Here is a 26,965-nt window from a genome sequence, read left to right on the forward strand (position 1 = left end):
TAATGTTGCAAAACGATGGGTGTTTATGACAGTGCTTAGCATTTTAAGAGAACCATGTAACACCCCATACGTTGTGGGTCTCAGCTAATAAGTTTTCGTATCAGCTAACAGCTGAGAATAAAAAGTCAAATAAGGGCCGTTTTCAGAACCTGTGGGGTTTTTTTTGACAGCTTTAGCTTCATGTCTCTTGGCCTGTGGAAGCATGACTTTCCCGCTTCGAGGCAACTCCTACTCACGCAGTCCAACTACTACTTAAACGCTGTTGCTACAAAAACAAATTCCTACACGTTAATTCCTTCCCCTCTTAGCCTAATGATATTCTGCACAACACATCTCACCCGCCTCTCGACTTCTCCCTCTCCGCTTGCTTATGCAAACAAACTTTCCGTGTCTCCCATTCCCCGCAGCCCGGGGAGGCGGAGGCAGCCCCGGTTCCCGCAGCCCCGGTTCCCGCAGCCGCTCCCTTGGGGCCGGGCCCCCCGGCGGCGGCAGCGCTGGGGGTGCAGCCCCTCACGGGCACCCGGTGCAAAGCACGGTGACGGCCGGCACCGCCAGGCGCAGGCGCGGGCGGGCCGCAGCCGCCGCCATGTCGTGAGCGGAAGCCGAGCCGGGCCGGGGGAGGGCGGTCGGGCGGCCCCGCCCGGCAGCGGGGAGGGCGCGGGGGAGGGAGGGGCGCACCGCGGCGGCGGCAGCGGGCAGCAGTCGCCGCCGGAGCCGCCGCTGGAGCCAGCCGGGCTGTCCCGCGCCCTCCGCAGCGCTCGCTACCTGCCTGGCCGCCCCCGCCGGGGAGCGGGAACGCGGAGCGCGGGGGCTGTGGGAGCCGGGCGGGGAAGATGCCCCTGGCGCAGTTGGCGGACCCGTGGCAGAAGATGGCTGTGGAGAGCACGGCCGAGAGCAGCACCGAGGTACGGGGCGGGAGGGGGGGTGCTGCGGAGAAAGTTTTGAGGAGAGGACGGGAGCGGGACTCCCGGTGCCGCCGTCGCTCAGGGGATGGGCAGAGTTTCCCCTCGCGACGTTTCGGGGCGGGCAGCGGGCGGGGGCCGGGCGGCAGCGGCCCGGTGAGGGGACGCGGCGAGTGCCGGCCCCTGCATGCCGCTTCCTCTCCGGGGCACTGACTCACGGCCGGCACCGGCCGGGACTCCCCCGCCCGCGCCGGGCTCGGGGCGTGTTTCCCGGGACCGGGCTGCTCCCGGCGCGCTCCCTCCCCTTCCGCCCCGTTCCCGGGAGGGAGTAACCTGCCTCCGCGGCGGCTGCCGGCTCGGGCACTTTTGTTCCAGCGCGGTGTCTGGTTACTGTCACGGCGAGTTTCCCTTCGCAGGGCGGCCCCGCCGCCTCCGCCGGCGCGGCTCGGGGTGGGCTGGAGGGCCAGGCCTGCCCTCGCCTTACCCGGTGCCCTCGCCTTGCCGCCTCTCCCCATGCGGGTCCCCGCCCGGTGCCGCTGCCCCCTTATCTCGGCAGGATGGGGTTGCCGGCAGTTTCGCAAGCGTTTGGGAAACCACAGGGACGTGAAGGGTGGTGAAGCATGGGTGAAGCTTTGTGCTCGGCGGCGTTGCCGGGAACATCTCCGGGGTGCCGCGCGGTGTGGGTTTCCCGCTGTGGTAGCGGGGAGTGCGTGTTGTGCCTGTCCTTGTTAGGCAGGACGCGTGTTTGCTTTCCTAGGCTGGGATAATGAGAGCGGCTGGAAATTAGAGTTATTTGCGACTGAGACCATAGAAGCTTTCAGCTATTTTACTTTTTTTCCTACTAACGTTGGTTTGGATCTATGTAAACTCTGCACCTACACAGTCAGTTGTGCTTGCTCCGTGAGTCCCTAGTAGTCCACAGTGCGTGTGCTACTTTGTGACCAGATTCCATCTGAAAAGAAAAAGCTGCTTCTGACAGTGCAGCTTCGACCTGAATCGGCTCCAGCTGATACGAAGCCAGACTGCTTCGAGTGATGCTGATGTGGAACGGTGTGGACCCAGGCCAGCTCACAACAATTAGTTGCAAGGTTAGGACTCGCTCCTTAGTGAGAGGAGCAAAGAGAGACCAATGCAGAGTTTCTGCAGAATCAGGATTTGTCCTTTTGATCTTTGTCTTGTCATCCTTCTGTTGAAAGTCACTGTATCTCAAGAAGTCAGAAGAACCTACAGTTCAGATCTGACAGGCAGATCTATCTTTTAAATTCCTGCCAGGTGCTGTAGTTACTTTGAAATTCTTGCTAGTTATTCACTGACTTCTGGAGTAGTGGTCTTAGATGATTGTAAATTGGGAGTAACTACAGTAGTACTGTGATGCTTGAGGGTGGGGCAGAAGGTGGTAGGGGAAGACACTTAGGTTAATCATTTAGAGACAAGAACTTAACTGTTGCTTCAGTTTTTGATGCTCACTGCATGCAGTCTAACTTCAATAATAGTATATATGCTGGATAGGTAGAAAAAGAGAGTACATTATTTAAAATGTGTACATGCATGATTATACTTTGTTACTTGTAGCATATTTCAGACATCATTTGTTTTTAAATTGCTGTCGTAAACTTCTTGAAACAAGTGTATTTTATCACTTCCTAAGAAATAATTAAACTTTTATATTGACATGAGTCTACAGTAGTTTATCACCAAAAAATTTCTAGGACCACTAATAAAACATGAAACAGCATGAACCAACAGGTTTGTACTCCAAGGCCCTAGTCTAGAATAAATAGTTCTTGAAAAGACCAGGCTACACCTGCAAAAGCTTCTCAGATGACGCTCAAAAGGAAAAAGTTACTTAGAAAGGTTGCTTAAGTGAAATGACTATTTAAGAAAAGATATTTTAGTGAAAATAGATAAATTTAATTCAAATGCATAGACAAGCGACCTAAATACATAACTTAGATTTTTGATTTGCATGAGTTGTGTTTATCTGTAGCATAGCAATATCCTAATTACAGACCCGATTCTGCAAGAGTATCCTTGGGCAAAAGTATTCTTACATTTGCCTGAAACTCATTGTGATTTCAGTCATAGTTTGGTACTAATAATGTGTTTAGCTGTAACTCTGAGTAGAGCATTTCCGCTAACCTCTCAGATTTGCTGACGCAGTTCTTGTAACACTGTATTATCCGCATATGGAATTACAAATTTTTGAGCTCTAAAACTCAGCTCAGACACTTTCCTTGTCTTAACAACTCATGGAGTTTTTAATTTACTTAATTTTTTGTTTGTTTCCTGGTGCAGTCCTGTAGTTGTAGTGGTACCACCAAGGGGGTGATATTCTGTGATGGGTGGGCAAATTTAGGAGGAGGACTAGAATACCTGCAGTATTCTAGAAAGCTTTACTTTGGAAGTGTAGTTAACCACGAACAGCTGCTGTAACTTAGATGTGCAGAACAGTAGAATGTAGTCTTCCTCGAAAAATAATGCAGACAATTTTTTTTACACAAAATGTGGCTTTATAGTTTTCAAAAATAATTTTCAGGACTTCTGTTTCTACAAGTGCAAATAGGTCAGTGATCCACATTGCATCTCTGACAGCTTTTTCAATGTGTAAATTTGTTACACTCTTTTTAAAATATTTTGTCTGTGTAATATGATGTGTAGTTTCATGTTGTAAATCACAGCACCTTTAAAGCCTGTGGAATGATGCTGTCTCTTATTGACTCAGCGTCTACTCAGGATTCATAACAAGCATTGGTTTGTTTTTCATGGTGAGAATATGCCTGTTATTTCAAGTCATCTGCTTTCGAGCAAATTAAGTATTGATTACTTGAGTTTGCATTTGAATAACTAGCCTGATCTTTTGATCTGTATTCACAGCTATGCATATTGATATCAACTGGAGGAGAATGAATACAGTTATGGCAGCCAAATTTTGGACACCAGTATGTTGAAAGAAATGGCCATCATAAGGAGATGCCGTTTGCTAGACTTTCTGGGAAGCATTTGTGACAGCTATCTTTGGGAGTTTTAATTTAGATGCTCCAAGTTGGTTGTGGAAAAAGTTCTTTTTTTCCACTGCTCTTGACAGGGTTTATGGTCACTTGTTCAGATGTTTAAATAGATCATATGAATCTTCCTTCACAAATTCCTCTGTATTATATTCTGTATCTAGGATTATTTGAACTTTGCATGAGACAAGGGATGCTAGCATTTAACAGTCATACTGATACTTTAAAGAAACTGGTATAATGTAAATTTTGCTTTGTAATTTCATTCTGATGTCAATATGGCATTCTCTATGTTAATATATATTTCTGGCCTGGAAGCTGAAATTTATCTGATGTCTTGCCACCTGTAGCCTTGAGCCTGTGGTTGTGATTGTCTCTTCACATTCTGTACTAGTCTGTGTAATCAGTGTTGTACTTGTCTTCCACAGGAGCAAAGGCAATACTAACAGTCATTTCTGGTATAGCCAACACAGGTGAATAGTTAAAGCCGAAGTGGAATCACCTAAATGGGCTGGTCTGTGGGGATGTTGGAGACCATGCGTTGTGTCTCCATTACAGACAGAATTCTGTGCAGCACTCAGCTGTCACTTCTCATGCGTAACTGCTGTCAGCACAGTGCATTCTGAAGTCTGTTTTTCACTCATTTGTGGGGTGACGTTTTCTCATACTGAGTAAAATATGGGAATTGGAAATTTATTTCTCATCTAAATAAGTAGTATACCCTATATTCCACAAACTGCTGTGATAGCAAGATAACAGATCTTATATATATGTAAATACTGTCTTGAGAAACACATAATCTGCATGAAAAGTGTTTAGGTTGCGTGGAGGGGGTGTTCAGAGTTTTCATATCCTTATTGGTACCATTTTACCTGCTTTGTTTTTTGATTAACACAATCCCAGTCCATGAGATAGTAATGATGTCCTGTGGTCAGCTGAGTGGGGGAGGAGAAGGCAGAAGCTTTACTCTGTTGAATTCAGTACCTTCATGTACTACTGTGAGCTCTCTGCATCTCTTGGTTTGCTCGAGAAGGTGTTGAGTTTAACTTCTTTGAATGGTTCTGTTGGTTTTCTTATGACATCAGCAGTTCTTGTTTTGTTTGTTGTAGTGTAGGCAATATTTCTTGCTCCAGCTGGGGCATGTAACACAAAGTAGATGTAAGCAGATTGACACATTTAAAGGCGTGTCTATTGTCTTTGAATTGATTGTGGTCTGTCACACTGACTAGTTGTTTGTCATTTGAAATGCTTGACTTAGAGTCACAGTGATACATAGACTGAGGTGGGCGTTTAATTATATCTGCATATCAAAAATATCAGCTTTGTGTGTTGACTGATGTTGGCAGATCTACCAGCTTTAAGGCCTCATTCAAGATACTGGTTTGGAGTTGTGGTTTTTTTCTGTGGCACTTGGTTGGGAGAGGTGTTTGGGTTTGGGGTTTGTTTTTTTTTGTTTGGGTTCTTTTTTTCACCAGATATAAATCATAGCCATATTCCAATAGTGAAACTTTTAACCAGTTTTTCAGGCCAGAGTAAATTAATGTAATTTTTTTTTTATCTTGGTTACTTTCAAGAGGAGAAGAATTTAATCAATAAAACTAGAAAAAGTTAGAATCTCTTCAGGGGATTTTTAAGTTTGGGCGAAGTGGTTGAGTACTACAGTTGCTGTGCTAGATGCTTGCATATGTGATACTGTGCTACTTATTCTCTCCTTATTCCTTGAAATAAGATTAAATGCCTCACCTATTGGAAATAGAGGGGAGAAAAAATCCAGTGTAGCAGATTGGAAAATGAGGCACAGCAGCTTAGTGGCTCCATCTAGCAGCATTCGTGGAGTCTGTTGTAGAACTAGACAAGCTCTGCCTTCCAGGGACCTACTCCAGTGACTTGACCGCAAAGTTACTGCTAGCTCTTTCCTATCAGTAAGAGTTACCATATGTTACCTTTGATGCAAGAAACCCCTGTGGTATGCTTGGTGCTCCAGTCAACTATTTTTGGAGGAAATGTGCTACCATTTTTAAATTATTAATAATTTATTTAGTGAAGCCATTCAACTATGTATAAGTGAGTATGTATCTTAAAAATACATTATTATTATTATTGTCTAGATCTGTTTCCTGACAGTTTCTAAGTTTAATTTAAAGTAAGTATTAAAAAAAAACCCCTTAAATAATTTAATCCAAGCATTAATTTATTGAAACATGCTTAGCAATATGCAGATGATGCGAAGAAATGGTATTTTGTGATTTTAAATGTCCAACAATACATAGCTCTGAAAAATAAAACCCTCTTTTTCCTGCAAATTCAAAAGGTGGTGGGTTTAGGATGTAAACATTATTTGAATTATTCCTTGCATGGCATGTTTGCCAAAATTAGTCATTGTTAGAACTTAGACTTACATGCGAAACAATGCTTTTAGCTTCATCAGGAGTCTTTCTCCTCCTGTCTTCCTGTAGCTGACTTTTGTTATATAGTCACCTCAGAAATCCTTAATTTTAGGAAAGAGGGAAGTTGTTCCACAGCTTATTCTCTCTTCTTAGCAAATTGTATCAAAATAATTCATAAAACAAGTGTAAAGAGTAATGCTTTAGTTGACTGCAGTATTAAATTTCAGCCTTTGTAATTTGTCATGCATCCTGGGAAACCAACTCACATCTGAAAACCCCTGTGTGCAACACAGGGAATTGCAGTGCACAGCCTTGCTGTGCCTGTTGGCTGCCCCTGCTCATGGGGGAAGGGCCTGGCACGTCCTGCCTGTGTGTGCCCGGTCCTTTGGCAGAAACCCAGGAAGGCACAGGGCATTTCCATGGGCCTGGCACTGCAGCAGGTAGGGAAGGTGAGGTGCGCCTGCCTTCTCTTGCAAATGCAGGCTTAGTAATGTACACTGGCAGGTGCATCTTAAGATTGTGTGCAAGCAGAAGGAATTTTTATTTTCATGTGTACAGCAGTGGTTGGATATATTGAGGTAGATGATTTCTAACATGTATTTCTTCTTTCTCTTTGGAGGTGAATAGAGATTAGGTGCTGTGAGTTTTTTGGGTTTGTTTTACTAAGGCTGTTGAATTGATGTGTTGTCATAATTTACCGACCCATCCACTTGTGCAAGCAGGAGACTAAATGGGACTTTCACTTCCCTGTCTTTTTTTTATTTTCTTGTTTTGTTTGTTTGGTTGGGTTTTGTTCATGAACACGTGACCACACATGATTTGGAGCTGGTTTTAGCTACACAGAGTGGTTGTCCAACACAAAGATTTTATAACAGTATATGTACAGCCTCTTGAATAATGTTGTGGCACTTGTTTGACTTCAAGATGAGTTAATTCAGAGAATTAAATTTGCTGAGAGCTGCAAGCCTTTTTACTAGTCTTTTCTAACCTGACTTTGCAGTGCTGGACAAATGCCATCCAAGGAAAGCATTGCAGTGCAGGAAAGGGGACTACTTTTCTGTATTGTTAAACTATGCTCTTGAGTCATACTGAATAGGAAGATGGTGGCAAAGTAGAGAGGGTTTACGAAATCACATAGTTAAAGTTGCCCAAGTATCCTAATTCAAAGAAGTTTGGCTTTGTACCTAAATGATCTGCAAGTTAATGGCTTTTATCTGAGGTTTTCTATGGAGAGGCAAGTTTCAACATCCTGTTGTATTTCTTTTAATACTCAGCAAAGGAATAAGTCAATCACCTTAGACAATAAAATTGATAATAAATTATGTAGAATTCATGGTACTTGAGTTAACAAAGTCTTACATAAGAAAAATACTTGTGTGAATTTTGATTTTTTTTTTTAAATAAGGAGTTTTGATACGTGCATGTACTATTTCTAACAGTGTATGCAAAATGTTTGGGTGAGTGCTGTAAGAGAACAGCTAAAGAAGTCTAAGATGATGGCTTACTTCTGCTATTTACATCTAGTAAATTTTAATCAGGTCAGGATTTAGGTAAGTGCTTTGGATCTGTGTGGCTTCACAGCTCAGAAGTTAGGGCACAAGTCATTAATTCAGATCCTATTAAAGCCTTATATTTTATTTAAGCACTGGAATAGATTGTGAAAACTCCTGAAGATTTAAGAAGGGCTTAGACATAAATGTGTTGTGAGCAGCATTGTAGGACTAGCTGATCGTGCTTTGGTGCATGGAGATAGATTGGATGACCTCTTAAGGTCCTCTCAGTCTATTTTCAACTATTTTTTGCAGACCTACAAATTTTTTCTCAGGGTAGCTCATTGCTGCTTAGAATAGCAAGTTTGAGTGTGCACAGTTCGAAAGGTTTTTACCCAACGTGGCTTCACACAGCACCTTGTGTTGCTAACAGCAAATCTGTTACGAGTGTTTCAGTGGGAAAACTGCATTCTGTGCTGCTTTGAAACAAGCCAGAAGCATTGTTACAGCTTTTCTCCATCCAAGGACCTCACGATTCTTGGGCTTTGTCAGTTGAGAGTCCCTTGAAAACACCGGAGAGAAAGAGCTCAGGTCTATATATGCCCAGTGTTTTAATGACTAAATAATAATACTGGAAGTTCTTATGTGTTAAAATCCTACAGCTGTATTTAGAAGTTGTTGGGTAAGTCTGGAAGTTTTGGGAGTTGAAAACTAGGAGTTACCTGAGAGAAGCTTCATCACCTACGTTACTCATTGGCATGTTAAACTTCTACTAAGAATTTGTAAAGGGTCTGATTCAGATGTCTTATCTTTTTTGCTTATTTGTGTACTGAAAGCATCATTCTGCATTGATGTACAGTTTAATTCTTGATTTAACTCATTAATTCTTGATTAATTTCTAAGTCTATGAATATAACATTTTTTATCTTTACTGAGTTTTGTGGTTCTGCCACAAGGCACCAGTTACATGGAAAAGCCAATAGTTGCTAAGTATACTGAACTTCGCTAATAGTATAAGGAATGCTTAGTAATTTACATGCTCAATTCCAATATTAATAATTAGGAAATGTTGAGTTTAATGGCAGAAGAACTATTCCAAAAGATGCAACTGGTATTGGTTTCATAAGGGGTTTTAAAATAGCTGACAAACATAGTTGGGGAAAAAAGTTAAAATATTTGCCAGAAAGAATACTTAAGCATCCAGAAATAGTCTAACAATGGTCTAAGTGCAAAGGAGAGATATTCTGGAGGTGAAAGAAGATATTTGATTGTGTCTAATATCAAAGAAGCTTTGGGAACAAACTTACACCCTTCAGAAAAAAAATCCTTTTAGACTGTATAAAAGAAGTGTTTAGCAAGGTAGGTCCAAATCAGTGGAACTTTGATTTGCAAACAGACTGTAGGAATGGAGATACTAAACTAAATCTAAAAGCTTCAAGTGTATACTGTCTATGATATTATTGATGAAACTAATCGTAAAACAGGAAAAATGAGTACAATAGGAAATACAATGATTTTCCCACTTAGTATTGCAATTAATATGGTTTAGATACATGTAAAAAACACTATGTAATAAGAATGATGGTTACCTAACATTATTATTAAAACAAGATATCCTGCCCCAAATTGCTAAATTCTAATTGTATTTATGGATGGTAGGTGCTGTATTTTGCATACAAAATTACCCATCTGGATCCAGTGCTAATCAGAAGGATAGATGGGAAAAGCATGAGGTTTATTGTGCAGGTGAGTTTTGCCAGACTTCTGAGATGAATTGGATCTCTTGCAGTAAGTGTTTGCGTCATAATTTTTTTTAAAATGGCATTATGACTTGCAGATCAATATATAACTGTAGTATGTAAAGTGCAGGATATTCACTGCTTCAAAGGAAGTGGTTAATTGATTGTGGGGGGGATGTGGGCTACATTTCTTGGTGTACTCCTTTCTTACAAAGGGTTTGGTATGACTGTGTTTTCTAGATGCCAGTACCTTAACATATAACGCTACTTGTGACCTTGTCGTCCCTGCAGTGGTTTTTATGGGCGTGCATTACTGGTCAAGAATTGAAATAATCTGAATTTAAAAAAAGCTTTCTTTAAACTGTCTTTCTGCTAGGAAAATCCTAAGAGTTCTTATATCCTGAGAGTTCAGTGGGTTGAAACCTGCAATTTTTGATTGCTAGAAATATTGATGATTGCTTGACTTTTGTGTCAGAGGTTCTGTCGGATCATATGGGGGCCATTTATGTACCAGCTGCCTAATAAAGATTCCCTGATGTCTGTCTGCTTTATGCCTAGTAGAGAACCTGGAGGATCTCTTTGCGTTCCTGTCCATGTGCCTTCAGGAAAACTGCTGGAACCCAGCTGTGTTTAGATAATGATTTCTACTAATTTAATGAGATATGTCAACAAGTTTAAAAGCTTTGGGGAATCAAATTTGTACCTAAATTAACTTGACTTTTTCCACTGGAAAACACAATAGGAAGTTGAATCAGAGTGGATTGGAAGACTGTTTTGTAGGTTGCCTCTATAAGGGATTTGTGTCCTCCTTTCCCTGGCGTAAATTGATTGCTGATGTAGTCAGGTGTAAGTAGAAATTTTCTGTGGATCTTTTCTGTTATTTTTCTTACATTTCTCTTGTGTTGCCATCTGAAATATGTTTTACTTTTGTAACCAGAGTACTGGGAATAGCCAGATCTTGGATCAATTCTGCTTACTTAGTTGCCCTGCCATGGGAGGAGAGCAGCTGAAGAATAATCAAGGTCTAGAGTCTGTCTTTTGAATTAGACTAATCTGAGAATGTGACAGATACGTATTCAGCCTTCTCTTAGTCTGTGTTCATCAGACTATTATATCTACTCCCAGTCTGTTATGTCATCGAGGTATGCCCTTGGTGCTAGTTAAAAACTAGAGGGAGTCTATTCCCAGGAAAACAAAACTTATTTTATTTGCTCACCTCTTAAGCATGCTGCTGATGTCCTCACTCCACAGTGGTTTCAGTAGTGCCATTTCCAACAGGAACCTTTGGGCTTTACGTTTTAGCTCTTACGAAAATCAGTGCACTTTTCAGCCTTTCTGAATACACAGCTGCTTTCCATTTAATGGTATCATATACCAGCAAACCATAAATCATATTCACATCTTCTTCTTTACCTTACGTGGCTCAGACTGTTCTGAGGAAAACTGGTTCTACCATCCAGTGATTCCCTTAGCATAATCATTGCTTGGGTATACCTGGTTAAAAGGATCTTGCTAATCCAGTGCTCTGGCTCAGACATGACTGCATGGTGGTCATGCTGATTCCTTGAGTTTGTTCCTAGTTCCAGTGAGTGTGTTTTGAATGCATTGCTTGAATTCAACTGAAATGTAACTGTAAGGAGTGCAGGATTAAACAGGAAAACCAGATTGTGCAGAACAGTCTATTTGTTTTGCAGAAGTTTGCTGTGGTTTTTCTGGCTGACTGTTGAAAAAGTCAGTGAGGTTGAAGATTAGAGCGTTTTTAAAAACAGAGGTTGATCTCCCCTTTTTGTCTTTGAAGGGAGGCTTGTCTGAAGTTTCTGAGAGTGGGTTTCACTTCCAACTAGTTTCAGTTGTCTTAAAATAGGTAAATGTGAAAACTTAAAGCTTATTGTGTGGTAAATTCTTATTTAACCTGCAGTTAATGTACATTATTATTTAGCAGAATGACTGTTGTAGCAGGAATCACTGTTTCTGAAAATCTGCATGTAGAGTGGAGTCAGTTTAGAGCACATGGTTTTGATATACAAATTGCCCTATTTTAGGCCCCAGAGTTTAGCCATTGTTGTTGTTAGGACACTATAAACTCATTCTTTTCAGCTAAAGTCAATTATTTTATTTGTTTTACTGATTTATTTTCTTTTTTTTTTTCTTCCAATTGACAAGATGTTAAGGAAGCTATCTTGGAGCATGAACAGTGTAGAGATCTGTAGCTAGCTAAAATACAAATGTTAATTTATGTAATAAATTTGAGAAAAGGGAAAGTATGTCACTTGTGGCCTTGATGGTAATGATAGATGTATACACAATATGTTTCCCTGTAAACAAGCTTTATTAAAAACACTCATTTCTGTTACTTAGCTAAGCTGGTATTTTTCTGGTCTTCCATTTGATAATCTCAACTTTTTATGTATCTTAAGGAAGGATAGTACAATACAATATTCACTGCCTGTACACTGTAAGTAAAAGATATTACAATGTGGGGAATGTGGGCCTTTTGGAGAATCATCAAATTACCCTTAACTGTACAGATAGGTTGTATTGACTGCCCTTAACTGAGGCAGCTTTTAAAGATTGTATTCACTGCTGTAGTAACATATAGCACATGACACTGATTTCTTGTTAGTCCTCCATCATGGAATGATGACTTTTAGAGTAGACCAGAGTCATGCTAGAAATCTCTAGTATCTTCCTGATGCCAGGAAAGATGAGAAAATAGCACTATTACCATGCCAGATTTCTGCAGTAGAAACACAATCAGCAAGCCCAGCCTTCTTCCCCTCCTACCATCTAAACAAAACAACCAAAAAACAACCCTAAAGAAACACCCCCTCAAAAAAACCCAACCCACCTGTGTCATATTTGGGAAATCCATAATTCCTATAACTTAGCTTTTTCCAGCTGCATCTTCTAGCAAAAATAAAAAAGCTCAGGAGAAAAGTTGCTAGAGAGCTCGTAATCATCTGGTTGAACATTGTATGCTTGCAATATTTGAAAATTAGAATTCATAAGTGGTTAGGATTTAATGTGTCACATATGAAAGACTCTCCTCCAGCCATATGCAAACTAGAAGACTATATTAATCAGAAGTTGTTGTAGAAGAATGCTGGGAAGGTTCTGAAGAAGTCTGCTGAAAAACTGAGTAGTGGGAAGGAAGGTGTAGAATGAAGCTAAAAATCTCTGAATTTCTGAGCAGCTTTTATTAACTTTCTAACATCTAAAAGATAACTATCTATACATGCATGTGACTATTAAGTAAATTAGGATTTGAAAAAATAAATTGATTAGACTTTGGGTTCTCTAGGGAAGCAATAGACAAATAAACTTAAATTCTGTCTGCAGTGGTAATGGAAAATGGTAACCATTTTTAATAGTTTTTCCTTTGTTTCTAAAATGATACAGAATTGCTGTTAAACTTTGGGACAAAAGTAAGAATTAATGCCCAAGGTGATGCCCTGTACCATAACTTAGAAAATACGTATTTTTCCTTACAGCTTGCTATTGGTCATGTTTGATGTGTAAGCAAAGTCGTTCAAAGTCTTTCAGGGAAAAATATCTCTTAGAAATTCTCCAAGTATAGTATCACTGTCAAGAAAAAGAAATCCTTTGTTTACCAACTAGGTATTTAAGATTTTCTAAAAAATCTTTATGGCTAAATTTCAAATTCAAAAGCCTTTTTCTGTATGGTTTGTTAAAATGGCCCTTGGGAAAGTACAGAAAGTAGTAAATGCTGTAAAATTAATAGTAGAATTAGAATTGCATTCAATGTTTTTTCTAAATCCATACTGTAGTTACAAATTATCCTTAAGGTGGAATAAGGGCTGAGCTGCTTTGTAAGGTCATGTTCTTAGAAAGAACCTGCTTATCTGTTCTTTTTTTGTGGCTTCTTGCTGTTCAGTCTTCATCAGGTTTGACTGTTTTGCAGAATGGAAAATAATGTCTAGCTGTGTAGTAGTGAGGCTGCAAATGCCAGATTGTTGTATATATTTCTTACTGTGACTTCATCCAGGTTGAGAATACATGAGGATCAAAGCGACAGTGGCATTACGTGCCGGCAATATGGAGTTTTCCATGTTTACTTTCAATTACCTGCTTTTGTAGAATATGGAGAAGAGAGTACAGTAACATGCTATGATAGCTTATCTCCAATATATTTATTTCTGTACTTGGATTCAGTATTTATTTTCACTTTGTCTTTTTTACAGAATGGACAGCAAATTGTGGATGAACCCATGGGAGAAGATGATATCAACCCACAAACTGTGAGTAAAAGATGGTTGTAATAAAGATAGTACGATATTGGAGCACAGTGACATCGCTTAATTCATAGGTGTTTGCCACTAGCGTTTTGTTGCTTAGGTTTACTGGACATGGAGTGCACTCTAGGATCTTAGTATTTTTGAAAGAGGTTTTTTCTCACTGGTTTGGTATCCTACTGTTCTCAAAACTCATTCCTCAGCTTTTAATAGTGTTTCAGGGAAGGTCAAGGGGTGAGGAACAACTGTGAAAGTGTTTCCATTGTACTTGTTATTGAAAGGCATTCATCGAAGGAATTCTTAAGCTAGGCTTCTTAAAAACAGAGATTGTTACTAAAGAGAAGATCACTGAACCTTCCTGACTGTGATAATTTTTAAGGTTCCTTGTCTTCATGTCAAACTTGCAGTTTACAAAATTTCTTAATGTGAAAATACCACTGAGTTCAGTTTTCTTGTTGCAATGCCTGTGAATTTTGTCAAACGTGACGTTTACCTGTAGTTTTGTGTTAGAGAATACTATCTGAATGTTAAGTGTGGTGATAAATGGCTTTACCAATAAAAACAAGTTTTGAAACTCTGTATTTGGTTGGAGTTCAGGGTTCATATGCTGGTATTGCATATTGTGCAGACTTCAGGTTATGAGTAGATGGTCAAAGCTGTTTCCATCTATACAGCATGGATATAATTGCAACACCAAAGCAGTTTCTCTCTCTGCTGAAATTGTGCACAGAGACAGTTGAGATAAGTTGCTTTTTCCACGTTTGTCTTCAAATGTACCCGTAATAGATGTAGCTCTTAAGCTGACATGAAAACTGGGTGATTGCACGCCTGCACTGTGTAGCTACTCTTGGTTCCTCCTCATAGCATCAAGGCTCTGCTGTATTTAACACAAGATGAAGAAACAAGGCAGCTGCTGGCAGATGACTGAAGCAGTGCAGTGTTAAAGAGTAAGAAAAGAACAGTATTTGTGTTTGGAAGGCAACACTAGGAGATTGTTTGTTCAAATATTGTACATAATATAGACTACAATCCTTACTTGAATTCTTGAAACTAGAACATATCTTAGGGAAAGTGTTGAGTTTTGGTTTGTTAATTTATTTTGACTAGTGTCATTGCTTGATTGTTTCCTTGTTTTGAGTCTGTAACTTATCTATTGTATTTGGTTTACAAGGCAGGATTTTTGGGGGGGAAGGGGCAGGGCGGGGTGGGGGGTTGACCTCTGTGAGAAGAGTTCAGGGGGTTTGCACCACCACGTAGGACAGAGCCAGATTCAACCAGCTCCAAAATGGGCCCAGCACTGGCCGAAGCTAAGCCCGTCAACCATGTGGATGGAGATCCTTGATAGCATGTTTTGGGTAAAAAAAGCTGTGTTGTGTCTGTGAGGTTAAGGAGTAAAAAAGTGTGAGAGAAACAGCCCTGCAAGACTCTTAGATGAGTGAAGAAGGAGGGACAGGAGGTGCTTTGTGTGCCAGAGCAGAGACTCCCCTGCAGCCCTGGAGAAGACCATGGTAAGGCAGGCTGTGCCCTGCAGCCTGTTGGAGGATTACAGTGGACAAGATCTCCACCCTGCAGGCTGTGGAGGCCTCCACACTGGAGCAGGTAGATGAGCCCTGAAGGGAGCTTGAGCCTGAGGAGACTCCATTCTGGAGTAGGCTGGTGGCAGGAACTGCAGCCCATGGAGAGAAGCCCACAGAGGAGCAGGTTTTCTGGCAGGAACTGCAGCTCACAGGGGACTCAGGCTGGAGCAGTCTATTCCTGAAGAACTGGACTCTATGGAAAGGATCTGTGCTGGAGCAGGGGAAAACTGAGGAAGAAGCAGAAACAGTGTTAACAACTGACTGCAATTCCCATTCCACCTGTGCTTCTTGAGAGGGAGAAGGTAGAAGACTGAGGAACTAAGGAGTGAAATTCAGCCTGAGAAGAAGGGGAGGGTGGAAAAAAAGGTGGTTTTAGTTTCATCTTTGTTTCTCACTATCCTAGCAACAGGTGAAATAAATTTTCCCTAAACTGGTACTCTTTGACCCATGATGGTAACTGGTGAGTGCTGTCCCTGTTCTTAAGGCAATGCATGAGATTTTCTTCCACATGTCCTGCTGAGGAGCGGGGATTGAGAGAGTGCCTGGGTGGGTGTCTGGCAGCCAGCTAAGGTTCATCCCTCAAAACTATCAAACTTCTCTTTCAATATTTGATAACTACTGGATTGATTACAAGTGTTTCCATATGCTTCCTTTGGAAATTTCCAAACTGCTGCTTTTTTGGTGAGCAACTGATTTTAATACAGTATAACCATCAAAAAATTAAAATATTTCTCTAATATTCTTTCTGTCATGCTTGAGCTGCTTGGTTAAGATTGTTATAGCTTTTTTCTCGGACCAGTATTTTAGGAATATATTTTGCATTTATTTCTCAGCTGTGGTGAGTAAAAAAGTTTGCCAATTGTGGTATAAATTAATGTAGGGATTTTTAAACAACATGTTACTACTGCTGCTCAGTCAGTTATAGCTGGAAGCTAAGCAGTGCTGTTAGTCAGATGATAAAATACTACTTGAGCTGAGATGTGAGATTCTGTCAGTGCTTCATAATCTGTTTTGGTGCAAGATACAGACAATTTTAAATTACCACTGAAACTCATTTAAGTTCTGTTTAACTTTGCACTTAAATGGACTAGGGACACTTACACAGGTGTTGACAATTTATGAAATTTCTCAGCTGTAATTGAGGACAGTAGAATGCCTAGAGTGTGCTAGCATATCAAGAAAGAAGACAAAATACTTTGTAAGTGTGTAAAGTATGCAAGTTCAGGATAGAAAGTTGCCATACGTCTGTGGAGATAGAAGGTGAAAGCTTGAAATACTGCATCCTTTTGCTGTCTTAAGTGGTTGGATAGTATGCTGATAATGCAAACAAGATGGGAAGCTTAAAATAAGTATTAAAAGTTAACACAGTTCTATGTACATAGGAGCTCTTTCTAGTATTCTGTGTACCAAAAGATAAATTGTTTCATTACACCCGTGTTCTTTTGGTCAAAAGTAAAGTTAATTAACAGGAGAGCCTGAGTTACATGTCTGTGATTCAAATTTGGTGGTTGTTTTAGGAAAAGCAGGAGCTATAAAGATACCCATTTCTAAGGAGTCCGAGATGCTGTGTGGTTCAAAGTCTTGCTTCTTTTAAAAGGGGACTCATTCAGTAGTCTGGTTTTATTGCAACAAGTATGCTGATTATATCTGACTTTATAGCTTGTTGTCAACATTTTTTAATCTGATTTATCTCATAAATGACCTGGGCCAAGCAGGAAATAAATGTAAGAGCAGCTGGCTGAAGTTTAACCTAACGTGAAAGCTTAAGTGAGCATTACTGAAAGGGGAAGCTATTTAAAGCCTTTATGTGCTACCTTTCTCACTCTTGTGCTGTCTGCCATCGCTTTTTGTACCTCAGTGTCCATAGAGATTGAGTAAATTAACTGAGCAAATTAATTGTTTTGGGCTGTTGCAATCATGCTGCATGCTTTATTGCTGGTTAAAGCTAACCAGAAACTGCAGCTAGTCTAGCAGGTGGCTTCCCATTTTGTGTATATGTGAAGAGTGTATTGTGCTGTGTTCTTTGTTGTGTTTTGTTATCTGGATTCTATTTAGCTGATAAAACACTTAGTACAACTGATGTATTTCCGCTGTATTCTACTAGTTTAAGCCTAATTATTAAACATATGAAAAATATTAGGTTCCAAGAATCTGTAAAAACTTTTCTTTTCACTAGTACTTTGTAAGTTGCAGAAAAATTCAGTCTATTTCTTTTTGGTAACCTGCAAGAACTAAAAGTTGGGTTTTTTTCAGTACAGGCAGAAGTGGAACCTATTCAGACTCAAACCTGTGATGAACCTCTCTTCAATGCAGGTGGTGGGGTCACATTCCTACCCTTGATTTCTTGTATGCTTTGGTAAAACTTGTAACAGGGCCTAACTTTTAAACAAGCAGAATTAAAGCATACATAGAACTAAAACTAAATTAAAACAAATCATATTAAAATGTGCTGATCTTGGGTGTTTAAAAAATTAAATCACGGTAGCTGTCATCCTCTTACTGAAAATATATAGCTGAGGTAACAATGACTAGTCAGTGGGTAGTCAAAAGGTAGAGTAAGAAATGCTTGCAAAGAGAAGTCAGTAATTAAAAAGGTCTTTTTCATTTATTTTTTTCCTAGTAGAATTTAAATAACACATCTGTTTTGAGTCAGGAGAGATGAAAATTAAGATCACTGTCTTCCCAATCAGTGTTTTTTTATTAAAAGAGTTTATAAGAAAAGTGTGATCTTAAAAAAGGCTTCAGGATACATTGGAAAAATAATTTGAAGCATGTGGACAATACAGTCTCTTTCTTGAAGAGACTGTGATGTGATTGGTCAGTGCTGAGATTCTGTATTTTACATACAATTTACCCTAAATCTACAGCACTGAGGTGGGGATGTCAAGATAAGGAGAGAGAATTCACCAGTTACAGCCATGGGCAAGGCCCCATCACTCAAGCAATGGTGCTAAATCCAGAGTAATCTAGGGTAATCTCATTTGTTGTATCTTCATCTGTGAAAATAATGTAGGATGAGAATGTTATTCAGGGAAGAAAAGCATACTAAACTGACAGATTTTCAGGTTTTAAAATATTTCAGAGAGGATTTGACTGATTTTTAGTTTTACCTCAATTTCTAATATTATGTACTTGCGAGAACTCAACATTTCAGAAACTTTTGTTTGCCTTTTGGCAAGTTGAAGCACCATTTCAGGACTGCTCTAAACTTCTGCTGGATACTCCTGCTCAGGTGATCAGTAACAGTTTCCCTGTTTAAGAACAGTCATATGTTAACATGACAATGAATGCATTTCTGATGATCATTTTGATATGTTTGTTTTGCTTTTGCTGATAGAACCTTCATGTTTCAATTTTCTGTGTGTACATTTTTGTCATTTTTTTAATTCAAATTCTTGGCTCTGTGGTAGAGGTTTTAAGACATAGCTATAATTTCTTAAACATTAGGAAAATGTTTGGATTCACAAGTGTTCATAGTCCACCAAGTTTTGGGTTTCTCATTATTTACAGACTAATACTTATTTTTAGCTGAAACAGCTACTTGTGTAGCTACTTGTAACAGCTTGGGTTACAAATACTAAACTTGTACTTGAAAGTATTCTATAATTCTTACATTCCTTTTAGTGTATTCTACTAAATATACTTAGGTATATGTACTCATGTATTTAATTCTATTTTACAATCAAATAACTTGATTCTTGAACAAATAAGCTTCTCAGGCAAACCATTTACATCTGTAAAAATTAAATCCAGTTATTCCCTTCTCACTGCCTAGATTGTGCTTCATAAAAGGCAGAATACCTTTTTTTTTTTTTTTTTTTTGGTCTAATATAATGAAATTGGAAATTCAGTATCTTCCAAAGCACTCTGCTGCAACTTGGATGAATTTTGTTAGCAACTTGGTGACATGGTGCATCTTGCCTCTCTGAATGAACTTGTGGGTCCTTGTCTAAGTAAGAAGTTACAGCATCCTTGTAAACAGTGTAGAGCATTTGGCTGATTAACTCTCAGATATCAAACTAATATATAAAGTAGGCAAGCCCTGGAATACTTTTTTCCCCCAAGATGTTATCAGGTGTTGAAGAAAGGTTACAGCAAAGCTTTCATTGATGTGTTCTAATGGATTTTCTGAGTGACTTACTTTGCATTTGTTTAGGTGCAGGGTACTTTCTGCATCTTGGTCAGAAAATTTGAATAATTTGAGTGTGTAAGCAACGTTCAAAGTCAAGCTGCTTACTTGTTACATGGAGAGAAAACAGATGGTAGCTCTGCAAAGCCTGTAAACTAACAGATGGAAGCTGCCACACCCACTGTTTAATAGAATATTGCTGCTTTGGCTATACAAACATATTTATTATGAAGAAAAGTATATTGTTCAGCTTATGAAAACTCAGAAAATTAGCTCTCTGTTCCTCAACTGTTGACCTTTGTCAAACAAGGGCTTTTCATTCCTTATGTGTGCTGCTGCTTTGTTTTTTCCAGATAATTGAAAGCTATCCATACTACAGAGCCTTGCTTTTCTAGCACAGCAAAGACTTAATTTGCATTATTACACTTCTCAAACTGAGGGTAGAGGAGGTTGTCAGTCTGCCTAATGGACTCTACTTTGATTAAATGTTTCAGCACTCAATAAAACTCATGGATTCCCAAATAGTCTGTACTGCGTTGAGAGTTCCTCAGCATTTTTCAGTTCTCCTGCTCTCTGTAGTGTCTGTGAGCCCTGTTCTCTTGAAAGTCTAGACAGCATTTCTCTTTATTTTTGTAAACTCAGAGCATCCAGTTTGAGCAATGAGAAGGGGAAGATGGGGGATGAACTCACTTTATATTTCTGTACTGGAGGAGGAGGAAATGCATTATGCAAGTGGAGTTCTGCAATTGACAGAACTGTGACTGACAGGCATACCGCATTCCTGTTGTTTTCGAGATAGTTGTGTCTCCTGATAAACAAGTATAATACAAATCCTTATCAAAGATTTCAAGGTAAGGGGAGCAACTTGCTGGAGCAATTTGTTCTTGTTATGAGAGACTTCCCTGCTGGGGACTGCTGCCCTCTAACCTGTCTCCTTCGTATACGAAGGAATATTTAAAAGGGCAAGCTCTCTTCGGAGAGATTCTCAGAGTTGTGTAGCTTATATCTCAATGTTTCTGGTTGGCTGCTGGTGCTCTTTGGGAACCGTGCAGGCTGTGTTCTCCCAGAACACAAGAAATTTCTTCCACCTGCCACAGACCCATGCCAGTTATAGGAGAGCTATTGTTGTGAAGTAACCCTACTGACCCCTGAGCACTGTGCTTTGTACTTCACTGGGAGGTCACATAAAAGGTTTGGGAGAGCAGTAGTCAGTAATTGTACAAATGTTTCAGTTGAAATTCCTTATTCCTGTCACCCTTAGCATATACAGCAAATACAGTATTACCTTCACTGCAGAAAGATAAGGAAATTGTTATTTACCCACAGTATCTTTTCATCTTTAAGGAACATTGTAGTTAGAGCAGCTCTTACTTTTTACTCTCCATTTCTGCCTTTAGCTCTTTTTGCTGCCACAGTGTTTAATTTAGTTACTTGAAGATTCCTGGTCACTCTGCTTTTAGTGTAATTGTAGCTATTCTTGACAAGGTAAAGGCAGAGAGTTTGAATGGTCTCTCATTTATTTATTTAAATTTCTTTTAAGTTTTCCAAGTGCAAATAACTATATTGCTGTTAAACTGCAATTCTTGAGATATTCCAGTTTTGAAGGGGGAAGTAGCTGCAAGTTTGAAACAATTGAAGAGAGGAAAGCTTCAAGTAATTTTTATGCTATTTATGAAATATTTAAAATCCTTGTGTTGCAGAAAGCTCCTTGTGTTCAAGAAGCTTTATTCATCATGGAATTAATATTTAACAATTCTTCATGCTGTGTTACTGCTGTTGTGGCAAAGACTTTGCTCCAAAAAGGCTGTAACACACTGGACTGTGAAAAGCACATTGGCATTGAGGACTTTTGAGCCCTCAGTTGAGTTGCAAAGTCCTCCATTGTGTAGTTATAGTTCCTGAAGGCCTGTGTAACTTACAATAATAAGAATAATTGTGTATATTCAGAACACAGAATTTGAAAGACCGTCCCTGCAGATGTGACACAAATAAAGACCCAGACGAGTACAAGAGAACACTAAAAGGGCACAATTTTGCTTGTATGATATGACTAAAGTCAGGTCTTTATTTCATCTCTCCATTTTGACAAGATGGTCTTGGTTCACACTGAGATGATGTGTAATCCCGATTTAAAGGAAAAGCTAGAAACTGATACTGTAGACAGCCAGGATGTGGGACAGAGATAGCAGCAATGTGTTCTGTCACTTAAATTATGGGCTTTGTCTTCTGAAGAGGAATTAAAATATAACAAAAAATGTAGTAATCCAGATATTTGTTAGAATCCAGTCAAGGGAAGCTGTTTGCAGGGTGAGTTTGTTTTCATGTCTTGTGTGAGCAGGACTACAGTATTTTTCTGTGTGTTTCCTTTGATACAGAGTCACTAAACGGAATCACCGGGATATGTTTAGAGCTAAATACTTGTATATGCCTTTGACTAAAAGCTTTTACTTGCCTTTATTTATTACTTGAAAAACAGTCTTGTTCCACTAAAGGAGCATGTACTTTGGAATTCATTGTTTTAATAAGTATCAAAAATGCTAGATAGTGTCAATATTCAGAAAAATAACTCCCATTCTAAATCTAGAGAGCTCCAATTAAAAACTTTATTTCTTACTCTTTGAAGTAATTAGATGAAATTCTAATTCCTAGAAACATTTGAAGTGTTTGAGGCTTTTTAAACATGGAAAGAATGCTTAGGGTTTTGTTTGGTTTTTTTTACTTTAAGAAATATTTCATTCTCTACAGGGCAATACAATATTGGTGCATAAGTCAGACATTTGAGCTGGGCAATCCAATTGAAATATTTCTGCAGTCTGCCTTGGCCTAGAACATCTGTGTAGCATTTTCTATGTGCAGAATTTCAAAGGACTAGGCACAAGGTCATTTTGGTCCTCTAACTAAACTCTAGTACATAAAAACAATCTTTAGGCATTCTCTGCATTGAAGTCTAAAAAGTAGTGATATGGGAGATCTTAAAATATTTTGTAAAGTTAAAATTCATAAAAATACATTTATCACATATAGGACTTAAACTGTGCTTAGTCAGTGAAATTTTGCATAGTAGTGTGATTTCTGAAATAGATGCTGGTCTCTTTTGTTCTTTTCCAGGAATCAGTAACATCTGCAACAGCCTGTTGCTATCAGGCAATCTGCTTAAGTTTCCTGTGCTGATCTCTATAAGCATCAGCAACATGAGTACCACTGCTGCCCAGTCTGTCTTTATCATGGCTGTGTGTGCATGGAATCAATGTCTTTTTTTAATGCCTTTTCTTTTTTTTGACCTTTTTTCCCCCCTTCTCTCTCCCCACCCCCCAACTGTGCCTGACTTGCCTGACAGGAAATTTTCTAATTGCCGGAACAGCTGGTCACAGCAAAAACGCCAGGGTTGGTCTTCCCTGCTAGACTTGGCGATTGCTCAGTCAGAAAATCCAAACATCATGGTTTCTTAGTCATGTTTAAGTTTCTGGCTCTGCGTGTTCGCTCTGTCCGGGTGAGCTTAGTTTCTTATTTAAGAGAATAAGGGGGAAAGGGGGAAGGTTTACTTTAATTAAACTTCTAATTTTAGAGCAGTTTTAGTCTTTCACTGCTTAGGGATCAGTGTTGTTTGGAAACAGCGTTTTGTATTTAAAAAAAAATGTGCCTGTGGTATGTTCATATGTTGTAGAAGTTTCTAACGTACCTGCTGATAATTTAGCCTTATTAGGAAATTGCTACCTGTATATAAATAATGTAAAACTTATATTTCAGGGGGAGGTGGGGGGGTGTTGAAAGATTTGAACTTAGCTATATGTTTTCTCACTGAGAGTCAAGTTTTTAATAAAACACTTGTATTTTTAATACTTAGTGGTTCTTTTAATAGTTACATCTTCATGTATTACTTTAAACTGTAAAATATGGCTCCATAGGGTGGTAGTTAAAGTAATTCAGGCTTACTAATATCTTAAATTTACTTCTGAAATGGTATGAAGAGTAGTTACGCTTGCATAAGTGTTAGAGTTATTTCAACTTTTCAATGATAATTTAGTCATAGCAAATGTTTAATTTGTATAATTTGTCTTGTTGGGCGTATAATTTGTCTTGTTTAAGCATTAAAAAGTTTGGTTTGAGAAAAATTACTAACGGAGTACTGAATCATCCCAAGCACTGTTTCAGAACTATTTAACAATACATGTAAGCATGCAATGGGACTGAACATTTTGTCGTTGGAAGTCAAATCAGTTTTCATGTTTATCCTCCTGCAAGTCTGCAAATACTTTTCAATAAGGGGGTAAAAAATCCAAAACCCCATGACCTTCTTGTGTAATAACATCTTAAGTGAAGGTCTGTTAACTTGTAAAAGCAGTAGTAATGTAACACCTACTAGCCTGTGTACTGGTTTAAACTTTGCAATGTGTATTTAAAACTGAAATGGAATTTTGTTGCCATAAGTGAAACACCAGAACAAGACATGTATGTAAAACAATAGAACATAGGTTGCATTATAATCAAGAGATTTTTTTAATGTAAACCTTGTAAAATAAATATTTATCAACTCATAGTCCTCAGTTACAGTTCTTTTCCACAGGCAACAAGAAAGGTCTTCCTCAGAAATTTGGTTAAAAAATTACATTGTTTTATCTACTTACAGCAGCTTGATTAGGTTGTTTTTAATATTCTGTTGATTTTAAAATGCTAGATATTGCTGGCCAAACTAAAGGTTTTCAGCCCATATAGATTTCGGCATATGTTTAGGAAATTATGCTAATAAAACAGGCTTCATAGCTTTCATAGATTAGTGCTGAATATGCTCATGGATTATTTTTCCATCTAAATAGTTTGGGGCTTTTTAACCTTTAGTTTGTTGTTGTTTTTTTTTTTTAATTGCAATGCTCTGAAATGTTAGTGCTTACAAAGTAGGAAAAAAATTTATATCACAGTTACTGGGAAATAAAAGTCCCACCCAATGAGTATTTTTTTCCAATGCTGACAAGCACATTTCAGTTCATGAGATAATTTTGTGCTGTTTGATCAAAAGAGAACTGCATTGCAAAACTGCTTTTGGTGACATTGAGCTTCTAAAATGCTTACAGGAATTCCTCAGCTTACCTGCCAAGCAACCTACTGCTCACAGTTCCTTTGGCAAGGAAGGGATAGTGTCCTACTTCTGTCCTGCCCTTTTATATTTTCATTCTAAGGAAAGAACGCATTTTCAGAATTACACTCCCAGCCTGGTGAACCACATTTTTCCATAGGGCTTTACCTCTCCTCTGGCTTGTTTCTCTGGGACAGGATTCATTCTTCAAACTCCTATCTTGCTTTATCTGTGTAACCAAAAGAATGGGAGTAGTTCTGTCTCAGTAACCAGGTCTGCCATCTTCATTCTATGATTTGGATACATGGAACAAATACAGACATAGACATCCTCCTAGATCTCCAAATGGTTGCAGCAAAAAGCCAGAAATGAAAAAGAGTAGAGAGTAAGGAATAAATACAATTTTTTCTTTATTATCTCTGCAAATTGTTTTTCTCTGAGAGACTTAACAATTTAGGAACTAAAAAAAAAAAAAAAAAACAAAACAAAACAAAAAACCCCAGACCCTGAAACGAAACATTTACAAATGGAGTTTTCTTTTAGGAAATCTTATTTTCTATGAGGTAAAATAGTAGATGCTGTCTGCAACAAGTGATTTGATGTTACTTGAAATCGTAAGTTTTTCCATCTTTTGAAAAGAAGCAAAGACAAATTGTGAAAGCCTGTATTTCTGAATTCAGATGTCCATGTTAATTAGAACTTCTGCTCTACACTTGCTTTTCTTTGGTAGTAGTGTAAAGCAGACAACATACACAGAATATCCTTAGGTCAGCTTGACTTAATAATTTTATGCATGGTAGTGCTTTGCTTATTGTTGTATTAGAATAATTGCTACTTCAGAAGCAGAATTTTTATCAGCTTTTTAGAGCAATTGTTTGTGTATGAACATATAAGTAGTGGTTATTTCTATTAAGTGACTCAAATTGATTAGTCACAGATGCAAGGAATGGCTGTAAGTCCATGATTTAGCTCACTAACTCTGCTTATCAAAGTAATGGGAGATTGTGAAGTGTACTTGTTGGACTGTGAGCTTTATTTTTAAGGTAGTTTTGAATTTAAAGGTAGGAATATAAGAAGTATAGAATGTATGAATGTATAAAAAATATGTCTAAGATATTTAAAAATACCTAGACTGGTGCACTCTTCACATTTTTAACTCCCATTTTTACCTTAAGATTTCTATAAGCTCTAATACAAGAGGTAAAAGTAATTGGTTTCTAGTTGGTTGGCTCCTTACTACTTCAAAACATATAGCTCAAAAGGATGGTTTCATTTTTGCAGATAATGCTGAAAATTCATCCTATGTTCATAACAAGTTGGGAAAGTAAAAATGCATCTAGGAGACTTCCTGACTCAAGGGAGGGGGAGGAAAAGGAAATTCTGTATATGAGCTGGGGAGCTGTGCCAACATTGAGTCATCCTTTTAAAATCACTTGATATCCAATAAGCTTACTGTCCTTACAGGACATAACTGCTTTATGTAACTTCAGCACCAAGGTTTAATATCATAGTCAATATTTCAGGAATGGTTTATTTGATTATGGGGATCAACATTATGGTGCCTGTGAGAGACAAATATTTTGCCAAACACAGCCATGTCCAGCAGTACACTGGAGTACACTTACCAGTATACTCAAGGCTAACAAGAGTAGTAAAAGGAAATCTACAGCCATCATTGGAGCAGTGTTAAGTAAATTGCTGGGGAATCCATTTTTCTGTTTTCAGCCTTTTCTTTGCTTGTACTGAATGTACATGTGCCTCGGGAATGTGCATTTGTCCAAAGGAAGCAAACATTCCTGAAAAGAGATTGAGAGGGGTGAAAACAAAGCTGCTACTTCTGTAATGAAAATGGGAAAATCTATGTTGCTACATAATCAATACTAACAAATGAAAAATTATTAAAGCAGTATTTTTGCTGCTGCACGTTTTTTCAAGAGAAAAATAAGATTGCATTTAGCTGTTTATTCATTGGATTTGCTTTTTTGCAAATTGTATAGTTAACAACATAAACTGATTTTGGGACTGTGGTCTTATGTTGAAAAATGGCTGATGTTTGAGGGAGGTGTTCACCGATATGGGCAATATGATTTTGACTTAATTGTTGTGATTAAAGCTATGAAAAGGAATTTTTTTCTCTCTCATTCTGATTCCTGAATATAGAAGTTGAAGTTCCAGAACTGGGATTTTTCCTAATGGTGATTCTGGTTGTTTCTCATGTGTAAATTATCCCCATATAAAATAGATATGAAAATTACTATAACATGTGATTTTAAACAAAGTATTTGTGCAATAGTTCCCTAAAGAGTTTCTGATGGGATCCCAGCAACACTTTTTAATGTATTAATAAGGTCTGCTTAAAAGAAGTATTAAAGGCACAATATTGGCACAGTTAAATGCTAAATTGTGTATTAA

At 38.7% G+C, this 26,965-nt stretch overlaps 1 protein-coding gene across 2 annotated transcripts in view; it reads left to right on the forward strand.

The window, feature by feature from the left end:
• Positions 1-676: 676 nt before the first annotated feature.
• The window catches only part of RPS6KA3 (ribosomal protein S6 kinase A3), a 76,163-nt gene continuing 49,874 nt past the window's right edge, over positions 677-26,965 (forward strand). For both annotated transcript variants that reach the window (XM_069000885.1, XM_069000970.1), the window contains exons 1-2: positions 677-905; positions 13,726-13,782. In XM_069000885.1, coding sequence (XP_068856986.1) covers positions 834-905; positions 13,726-13,782 — 129 coding nt within the window. In that variant the 5' untranslated portion in view covers positions 677-833. The remainder of the gene's footprint in view (positions 906-13,725; positions 13,783-26,965) is intronic.

The sequence above is a fragment of the Aphelocoma coerulescens genome, chromosome 1, assembly GCF_041296385.1.
Source record: "Aphelocoma coerulescens isolate FSJ_1873_10779 chromosome 1, UR_Acoe_1.0, whole genome shotgun sequence".
Taxonomy (NCBI): Eukaryota; Metazoa; Chordata; class Aves; order Passeriformes; family Corvidae; genus Aphelocoma; species Aphelocoma coerulescens.